Below are 10575 nucleotides of genomic sequence, written 5' to 3'. Positions count from 1 at the left end.
CTGTAACACATGCAAAAGAAAAAGGTCAATAATTTATTTACAGGGTGTACCCCTTATTTACTTCCAGTGAATAAATGTTTTTTATAGTTGGCTGTGTATAAATTTGTGATTTACTGTCAAATATAATCAGCAGCCTCTCCTAACTCCATCACACCCTTCTGTGCCTCAGTGCTTCCAAATTATGAAGACTGGAAAAAAACCATTCACCTCAGCTTGGCCTATCTATTATTGTCTGTTTAAATACCACTTATGGGTCATGACTGAAGAAAGCCATATAGCTACAACACAGGAGATGGAAGCTGGGGTTTGGATGGTTAGTGAGTTGCTTCTGCACAAAGCAAGCCAGAAGGCTTCTACGAGGCTTCAGGAATCACATGGATGCAAACTGGGCCTGTTTGCTTTATGGGAGCAGTTTTGGCTCCTCAGAGACCATAACCAAACATACTTCATGGGCTGGAGCAGAGGTGACAGATAAGAGTGCTCCTGGAAGCCTCTGCCCATAGCTAGGTGAAAATGTCTTCGGGAAAGTGGTGCAATGTAACCAAGTGTCAGTCTTGACACAAGTCATGGCCCTGAAGACACAAACAGAGCCGTATCTCTGCTGACCTTGCAGCTGGTGTGAGCAGCCAGGCTGAATTGAAAGCAGGTACTAAACACATCATACTGGGTAAAATACCAGCACACTACCTTGTGTGCACCCACATCCTCTTGAGTTGATCTTTTTTGGACTGATTCTAGTTCAGTATGCACTAAGGCTTAACCAAAAGGTCAAATGACAGTTGTTTAAAGGTTTTGTGTTTTCTAACTACTGTCCAGTGCATTGCCGAGTTTCTCTACTATTCTTGAGGGATGACCACCCATATTCAAACCTTCAGTGACAAATGCTTATGCATTCAAAGATACGTGCTTCTTTATTTCTCCTGGTGTCTTTGGCCTGAGGTGAGTCTTGATCCCAAGTCATGTCAGTTCTTTGCACTAATATTATTCTTACCTTTTATGCCAGGATTGTGCTTCACAAAGCCAGGGTAAAATGAGTCATTATATGGTTTCTGACTGCATCCATAACTCTTGTGAGTTGCCCTGTTGGGATGGGGCAAGAGAGTCAACCTCATACACAACACATAACATGCTGCAGAAAATGTAATACCTGTCAATAAGTGCAACAACATGGTGCTTTCAAGCCCTGCTGTACAGATTGGTGGCAACTGCCTGAGCTTTGACAGTGTGAAATGGACCCAGTATCCAGGCAGATGTCATGTCTTTGTCTGAAACTGAAGAACAGTGAAATACCATATCCAGAACATCAGGGCACTCTACTGGTGCTGCTAAAAATCAGGAAAGTCTAATGCCCACTTGTATAAATGAAAGGGGATTCACACTTTTCACCTGCTGAATTTGTGTCAATATCTGTGGCAAACAACACCCCTGCGTACATTTATCACAAAGACATAGGTTGCAGCCTACTATGGTACTGGCCGGCTCTGGGGTTGTAGATTGGCCTATTTAAGAAACCAGATGGGAGATGATCTAGAACTAGGAAACACCTTTAAACTATGAAAAAGCAACTCTGCTGACAATAGTAATTTGTTAAGGGTACTGCCACTTAAGGGACATAAGGCTGAGACTTACACATGCAATCAGAATTAGACACAAATGTGATAAAAGTAACATACTTGTTTAGGATGAGAAGGTGATAGCATGTAGTCAAAGATAACACCCAGAACTGAAATTTCCCATAATGGAAACAAGCAGGAAATTGTTTTTATAAAGCAACTCTGTTATAACAAGCTAAATTCAGCTGATGAAAAACAGTTTTCCTGACTCATCTCCATTGCATTCCGTTTTTTATGTGCTTCCCCTTGTGAGGAAAAATTACTACTAGGAATAGAATTACAGCACCTCTTGATCACTGCCACTTCTGATGCCATCTTATTTTCTCTGTCATTTTAGAACTTTGTTGAAAGAGCATAAACAAAAGAAACACCTGTGCTTAAGTGAAAATGGGGTGAGAGAATGGATTTTGAGAGGGCACATAAAAGCAGTTGCCATTCAGATCAAGTGAGGGCAAACCTCAGTGCTGTACAAAGAGTTCATTTTTTCAGTATAGGAACTTAAAAATTGCCTCAAATGTAATGGCATGTGAACAGAGTTACCCTGTGCCTCTCTGTCTTCCTTGGCTTGAAGCCAGGACAATATTCCCATCTGCCAGATTTGCAGCTCGGAACCTTCAGTGTAGTGTTCAATTTTGACAGCAAACAGGACCAAGTCATTACTGTTTTATCACACAGCTGTAGGGATACCAGCAAGTACTTATACAAAAGTAAGCCTACAAAAGTGAGCCTGAAAAAGTGACTAAACCCCTTGGAAACATATTAGGCCTTGAATGACTAATGAGGGATCATTATCTGCTGCCTGTGCTAAAGGCAAGGCAGAGTTTGAACTCTCACTAGTCAGAAACAGAGAGGGAAAAAGATTTAATGGGAAAATAAAAGGTGATTCAAGGACGATGAAAAAAAAAACCAACCCAACCAAACAAACCCACAAACAAAACCAAACCAAGCAAGCAAAACAAAGTAAAAGAAATAGGACTGTCTCATCCTGCTTTCTTCTCTCTCACCCTGCATTATATAAAGCCCATTTTGCCCATCTCTGAAGCCATTCCTTTGGCCACAGCTGAACCCCTGCCACTCCCTCTTGCTGTGGCATTCCAGAACCAGGGTAGTCAGTCCACTAAAAGGAGGGGATGAGGGGAGCAGGCTGGCAGCTGAAGGATAACCTGAACCCAGCCTTTTAGCCCAATCTGACTCCTCTGGACACCTGTCAGTAACCATTTCGTATATTGCTAAACTTGAACTATAAACTGCAATTGGTAAATCTGCAGAGCAAATCAAAACACACCTGACAGACCTTCAAATTATCAACTATTACAGCTGTTTGATTACTTTGGAACTGCTACTGATATGTGACATTAGCTCAAGGCCATGTCTGCAACTGTCTCCATCAAACCAGTGGAGCTCTCCGCAGAAAAATGTCAGAACAGAGACGAAACAGGCTCTCTCCAGAAATGGTTAATCAATAGCTTGCTAGGTTGATTGAATGCCATTCGATACAGCAGTGCACCTACAGTATATAAATCATGGCCTGTCTTCTGTATCATTCTCAGTCACCACTCCTGCCATACTGGTAGTTACCAATTTTCCACTTGGAAGTTTTTGGGCATTAACAGAAATGTTCATAGCATCATGGGTCTGGGGAACAGTGCTAATACTCTGCTGTGGGTTTTTGTTTCTTCTAGGGAGGAGGAGGAGGTAAGAAATATCTTTGTAAATGCATCTCAGAGTACCTGGCCTTTGTTTCTGTCAGATATACTTTGTACATTTGTTTGGTCTTCTGAGAGATTTATGTTATAATAGGATTTTTGTGTATGGTCTTTTTAATAATAGTGAGTTAATGCCTAGACATAGCTGTAAATACAAATCTATGCATAAATGAGGTAATTAAAATATGAATGTGCATGTCCCAATTTCCTAAAGCACTGGGCTGTACTTTTGCATGCACTGTAATCATAGATAATATCCACTTATATATACTTATAGTGTAATACCTACTTACCAACATTTTCATATCATCAGCCTATCATACCTAGTAACACAGTTTAATAAAGGTAATATTTATGTACCTTACTATGTCGAATATATATTCCTTAAAAGCATTGATCCTGCTGGCACATTTGCATAAGGAGCAAGTAATTTGCTTAACTGTTGTGTTTTCATACTTTTCAGCAGTTATTTTCTTGTTTTACTTTAAAAAGTTTAATAAAAAAAAGATGAAAATAGTTGAATGCAGATAATAAACAGTAAATTCAGATAATAAATATAAGAACTTTACTGGTAAAGCTAAAGTAGTATCTGAAAGTTATTTTAGCAGCTATGGCATCCTAATGCAGGAAAGTAGTTTTCTAACTCTATAAAATATATCATTGGAGCATATGCTTCACTCTAAACATATGTTTCACTTAATGACACTTTGCCAGAAGGACTTCCTCTTATGCTTACTGAAGATCATGGCAAAATCCCCACTGTTTTCAGCAAGATCTGATCCAAATGGTATATGCCAGTAACAATCTTTCTATACGACAAGGCTGTTCCCTTTGGTATTCAAATTGAATTGTGGATGCCATTGCCCAAAAATATATGAGACAATATTAGTGGGGTGCATTATTCATTTATGGAACAATTTCATAACTGTGCATGTTAGCTAATGGCAACAATTCTGCATTTAAACATGTGAAAAAATATATTCCTGATCTAGGGAAAAGAAGATGACATAATCAAGCTGTGGTTTATTATGTTTATTATAATAAAGGCTGTTAAGGTTATTCTACCATAAAGTTATTCTACCATAGACCTAACAAAAGGCTTAGTCCTTGAAGGGGAGAAAAATTATTTGTCAGTATACTATTTGTTTGGGGAAAAGTGGGGTGTAGCATGTTTTCCACATCAAAAATTACCTCAGTATTTTGCTTACCTGGTAGCCCTTTAGAAGAGCTCTTTATACATACTTATAGATTCAGCTTTGTTTGTGTTTTGTAGGCGACAAGGTGAACCACCACTTGAAAATGGGTTCCTTCCATACCTGGGCTGTGCCTTGCAGTTTGGTGCCAATCCCCTTGAATTCCTCAGAGAAAAGCAGAAGAAGCATGGCCACATTTTCACTTGCCAAGTAGCAGGGAAATACATCCATTTCCTCACCGACCCATTTTCATACCATGCATTGATCCGCCAGGGAAAACACTTGGACTGGAAAAAGTTCCATTTTGCTACTTCTGCCAAGGTACCCCTTTAAAAATGCTTTTTATATCTAAAATGCAAAGTATCTGTTGGTAGGACAGACATACCCAGTCAATCCTGATAGCATAACTGTGCCTTTAAAATAGAATCGTTTTCACATTATTGCACTTCTATTGTTTTAAAACATCCGGGTCTTTTTTTCCCTTTCCTTAATGGAAATGAAATATGCAGTGATTTAGATTGTCCAAGAATGACATTGTTTAAACGTGAAGTATCCCAAATTGCTAAAGCAGAAATACAATTAACACCATCTTCAAAATGATAATGTAGCTTCCTGAAGCTGATACTTTCCTCAGGGGGTTCTCACTACTATGGAAGAGTCAGACCTAAGGCCTTAAAAAATGATGCAACACAATAGCAGCTCAGTCAAACTCTTCCTGAAGTAAGCAGAAAGGCTCCTGTTGATGTCACTGGGATCTGTTTGTAAGCATCTATGGAAATATATTTTCATTTGCCTACTTCACTGCTTTCACTGAGAGAGTATCAGCTCTAGTATTAATAGCCCTTATTATACTTCCCTCTAGTAAGCTATAATATGTTGTCTTTCATTTCTGATAGACTTTATCATCAAGGTTATGATAGGCCTTATTTATCATGTATATTTCTTTTGCGACAGGCTTTTGGGCATGGTAGCATTGACCCAGCAGAAGGAAACACCACTGAAAATTTTCACCAGACTTTCATTAGAACCCTTCAAGGTAATGCCTTAGATGCCCTCATTGAAGCAATGATGGAAAACCTACAATACGCAATGCTGCAGTCAAGAACATCTAAGCTTCAGTCTAATACCTGGGTGACAGAAGGACTTTATGCATTCTGTTGCCAGGTAATGTTTGAGTCTGGCTTTTTAACACTTTTTGGTAAAGAATTTAATTTAAATAATGACAAAAATCTATCATCAAAGCAAGAAAATGAGAGAGCTCATATCCTAAATGCCCTCGAAAACTTCAAGGAATTTGATAGGATCTTTCCAGCCCTTGTGGCAGGGCTGCCTATCCACCTCTTCAAGAGTGCCCATAGCGCACGTGAGAAGCTGGGAGAGGCACTCCTCCATGAGAACCTCCTGAAGAGGAATAACCTCTCTGAGCTTGTCACCCTCCGCATGTTCCTGAATGACACTCTGTCAACTTTCGATGACATGGAAAAAGCGAAGACCCATGTGGCAGTGCTCTGGGCCTCTCAAGCGAACACCATTCCTGCCACGTTTTGGAGCTTGTTCTATCTCCTTAAGTAAGTCTTCTGTAGAAGTGTTTAAAAAAACCCAACAAACACTCCAGGGCAATGCTACACTTTGCCAAGAAAGCTTTGGAGTAAATCTGTATGATATGATATTAAAAGTGCTGGTTGCAGTCAGAACATTAATTGTATGGAAGGCTCCCAGTATAACTGGACAATTTTAGACCATCTCATTAGAGCTGGCAAAATGAGCTGTAACTTTATTATTGTTTTCACAGATACTTAGTAGAAAATAGTTTTTACATTGATAGATCCTGTTGATGCTGCAGTGTAGACTTGTTGAGCTTCTTACTCATGAAAGGATGCACAGTTCAGATAATACTATTAAATGTCCGTCTTAGAGTGGGTCTCTGTGCAGTATAATCCACCTCAGCATAACTAACTCTTAAGTACGTATCTAAATTGCTAACGTTGTTATTTAGCCAGTGGCTTGCACCCTTGTAGCGACCTGCCCGTGCTAATATCTGAGGTTCTCTAGTATTTTGCACTCCAAGAATCCATTGGATTTAGGTCTATCTGGCCTTGGAGTCTTTTAAAAGCCTGTTTTATTGTGCATTCATCAGGATTGTTAGTTCACCATAGCTCATATATTCTGTGTCTGTAAGAAACTCTGGACAGTGAAAGATACTGTGTGGACTTTTCTTATTAGGAAGTTTCCTTTCAGCTAGACAGAATACTGCCATCATGTCCTGGACATCATTCAGGATAAGTGATGTTATGAAACTGATCTATTATCCTGTTCCTAAACTTTCTACCCACAATGGGGCTATTTCCTAATCTACAACTGATTGCTTTTTTTCTTATGCTTGGTGTTGCTTTTTAGTAATATTACTGTTTATTACCTGTTGCGCACCTCAGTTCTGTCCCACTTACCATTGGCGACAGAATCAAATACTTGAGGTTCTTTTCCTTTTTCTGAAGCTATCATACCTTTGCCGAGACATGAAAAAGTGTAATTGCAGCATTTTGCTGCAATATTTTAATTTTAAAAGGTACTAAAGTTTAGTCAGGAAAAAAGTTAATGGCAACAGCCCCTTTTTAAAGCATCCTTAAGTGTAAAATTATGCTATAGTTCTGCTGGTTTTGTCTTAGGAACCCAGAGGCAATGACAGCTGCTACCAAGGAAGTGCAAAGTGTTTTGGAAAGTGACGGAGAGATCAGCTCCAATGGCAAACACATTTCCTTAAACCGAAAACAACTGGATAATATGCCAGTACTAGGTATGATTATTTTATGCAGGAGTATCAGAAATGGCACCACAGTTGTCAGAGTCTTCTATTTATTACCATAGAAATGCTTGCTATGGAATTACTATGGAATTAGCTAACAAACACTAGGGAAAAATCCCTGTATGTACAAAATCAGTCTTCCCAATGTCCCAGGTGGTACCGACAGTATCAAAATTCACGTGAATAGCACTTTTTCTTGGTAATGGCATGTCTAAATACTGCTGTACTGCTGCATAATACAGTATTGGAGACCCCATGATAATTCAAAAACATGGGGTTTTTATAATGACTATAGATCAAATAAAAGTGTGTTACCAAATTTTATATCCCTGTTCTTATGATGTGAAGCAGAATATTCCAATAACTTTTATTTCTTCTTATTTCAAATTATAGGCATATTTTTCAAAAGTGTCCAAGTTACAGAGAGTTTTGAAAATGACACCTTTTAACTACTGTTGCTTTAAAAAAAAAAAAATTTTTATTATATTAAAAATGAAGCAAACCCCCCACAAGTTACTTTTTCTGAGCACTGGTTTCCATGCATCACCTTTTAAAGTTTCAGAAAATCCTGATCACTGCAATATTGTTTTTCTCATTCCGTTTCCAGTATTGAGTGGTTTGTTCTCTATCTCAAGTGAAAATGTGTCTCACTTTCAAGTATTCTGTTACATCAACTATAAGTCCTCGGTGTTATCTGCAGAAGCAATAATAATGCTAAAAAGAAATGAGAAAGATACCTTCTTAAGCATTAGAAAGTTATGGTTAAAATATTTCTTCTATTAAATGCAGGGTTTGATCATGACTCTGAAATATTTCAAAATGCAGGACCTCCCCCAGGGACATACTATGTCCATAGTAATCATTCCTTTTCTGCTCCTCACAGACAGCATCATCAAAGAGGCAATGAGGCTATCGAGTGCCTCCATGACGTTCCGAGTTGCCAAGGAGGATTTCACTTTGCACTTAGAGAATGATTTTTACAACATTCGCAGGGATGATATTGTAGCTCTTTATCCTCAACTGTTGCATTTTGATCCAGAAATATATGCTGATCCCTTGGTAAGTATTTATCAAAGTGCTTTAAGCTCTGAACTCTAGCAGAAGCTAATATTCCTCTTAAATAGAGCATTTGTCAGGGGTGCCCCATGGCTGTTTTGCTGTTGAACTCCAGTTGTTCTTACGCCTGGATATGTAATGATAAACAAGAAAGAGAATAAAGTTGGTGCAAGCACTATATGCAAAATATATTTTTGTGTAACCAGAATGCATGCTGCCAGCCCTGGATAGCCCTGTACTGACTGCCTTCCTTGGTGAGGAAAAATCACCATTGTGGGGGTTTGAGGGAGGACAAGGATAAGGATAAGATTTTCCCAGAGTCGCAGAATGAGAAATCTTTCAGTTCTGCTGCATGAACAAGAATGGAGGTTACAACTTTAAGACGGTCATAAAAGAAAAGGAGAGTTTCCAGCAAAGAACCTGGGATCATGTCCCACATACCAGAACTTCTCAGGGACTATCTTCTCCAAAACACCACCATGGGGCTGGGTGCTACTATAATATGCTTACTGCTAGAGGCATTTCTTTCCCAGCCTGCATTTTGTGTCCTAATGGAATTATCTCTCTTTGAAGGTATTCAAATATCAATTAACTCTTTTGCGGGTTTAATTACAGACATTCAAATACGATCGCTTTCTGAATGAGAATGGAAAAGAAAAGACTGACTTCTACCACAGTGGTCGCAAACTGAAGTATTACTATATGCCATTTGGGACTGGCACAGCAAAATGCCCTGGCAGGATATTTGCTGTCCATGAAATTAAACAGTTTCTGGCTTTGATTTTTTCATATCTTGAGATAGAACTTGCGGACAATGATGTGCAATGTCCTTCTTTAGATCAATCCCGTGCAGGGCTGGGTATTTTGCAACCACTCAATGATGTTAACTTCAGGTATAGACTGAAATGCCTATGAATATATATATTATACGTGTAAACTATGTACTATATAAATGCACTATATAACATATACTACATGTATATTTTATGTATATATGCAAATAAAACATTGCAAGTCTTGGGGGAAAATCTGTATGAAGGTAATTCGTCTAATGGAAAATGCATAATATATACCATTATGGTACCAGCATGCAAGGGGTTTAATGCACTGTGTTGATGCATATGTCTCCCCTTTTACCGACCATTTTGAAATGCAAGTTAAGATTTGAATTGTGTGCGTGTGCAGTAGTTCCTTTTCTTTTTTTCTGTCAGCAAATACTTTCCCAGAGGTGGTGAGAATTTCATCAGGTAATTCAAAATAATTACCAAAATTCAACTACAGTTAAAACTTACTCTTTCTTATAAGTGACATGTTGGAGGTAGTGGTTCTCCCTGCAGGTGAAATAAAGTTTTTTGTTGTATACAAAGGCAGATTCATAGTGGGGAGGGGAGAGTTTCCTGGGGAAGTGCCTTTATGGTTTTATGAAAACCTAGAAAAAGACTTGAAGAAAACATACAAAATTATTCACGTTCTAGTGGAACTGCAAACTTGTATTATATTCATTGTAATATACTTCTTTTCAGAAAGTTGAAACTGTATTAAAATAAAAGATACTGGCTGAACCAAATGCATCTCTAGACTGTTTGTCATTTTAATGTTGTAACATTGTCAAAGATTTATGTACTCATCCAAAGCCCCCTAACTCAGCTTTAGACTAGCCAGCTCAAATGCCAATATGGGGATAAAAAGTCACCACGGGTTTTGCACTATTATCTGACCTCCGTATTTCCATCAGCCTCCATTGGTCACACTCCTTATGCTTTCCTAGTCTAATTCCATTAGAGTTATCATGGGTAGTATGCCCACACATTTCATTTTTAGTGGTGGCATCTCTGTAAGAGCAATTGCTCCAGGGATAATATAATTTGGTTCTCTGTAACATCACTGTCCTTTCTTGCTCCAAATGAGGGATGTATGCCACAGAGGTCCATTCTTTAATGAAACATCTTCAGGCTAAAAGAGAGAGTTTTCTTCTCATCTGCCAATGAAAAAATCAAATGGACTTGAAATATTGTTGTTATCCTATTTTTATTCCTAAGGACTTATGGTCCGACCTTTTGTCCTTGACTCACAAGTAAGCCTCATCACGGAAGGTAAGACACAGGACTATTAGATACTTTCAAATTTCACATTCTGGCTACACATCCAGTCTAGCTGACAGAGCTTTTCTTAAACATGGAATTTTGGATTGAGTCCTAGAACTG

At 38.6% G+C, this 10575-nt stretch overlaps 1 protein-coding gene across 1 annotated transcript; it reads left to right on the top strand.

Moving 5' to 3' along the window:
* Positions 1-2768: 2768 nt before the first annotated feature.
* LOC130593005 (cytochrome P450 7A1) lies at positions 2769-9936 on the top strand. Its single transcript, XM_057397842.1, has 6 exons — positions 2769-3308; positions 4593-4833; positions 5467-6080; positions 7179-7306; positions 8199-8374; positions 8987-9936. Exons 1-6 carry the CDS (start codon positions 3097-3099, stop codon positions 9284-9286), a joined length of 1671 nt encoding a protein of 556 aa, XP_057253825.1. The 5' UTR covers positions 2769-3096; the 3' UTR covers positions 9287-9936.
* The last annotated feature ends 639 nt before the right edge of the window (positions 9937-10575 follow it).

The sequence above is a fragment of the Pezoporus wallicus genome, unplaced genomic scaffold, assembly GCF_028554395.1.
Source record: "Pezoporus wallicus isolate ANWC-B61680 ecotype Strahan unplaced genomic scaffold, APGP_CSIRO_Pwel_v1 contig_227, whole genome shotgun sequence".
Taxonomy (NCBI): domain Eukaryota; kingdom Metazoa; phylum Chordata; class Aves; order Psittaciformes; family Psittacidae; genus Pezoporus; species Pezoporus wallicus.
The sequence above is the reverse complement of the archived record's forward strand: the minus strand, read 5'-3'. Positions and strand labels throughout refer to the sequence as shown.

Bases quoted from the DNA above. Each gene is read 5' to 3' on its own strand.
- LOC130593005 (XM_057397842.1), top strand. From the start codon at position 3,097: ATGCCATTCGATACAGCAGTGCACCTACAGTATATAAATCATGGCCTG. The intron at 6,081-7,178 runs GTAAGTCTTCTG...GTTTTGTCTTAG, and splicing joins AGCTTGTTCTATCTCCTTAA to GAACCCAGAGGCAATGACAG. The intron at 7,307-8,198 runs GTATGATTATTT...TGCTCCTCACAG, and splicing joins GGATAATATGCCAGTACTAG to ACAGCATCATCAAAGAGGCA.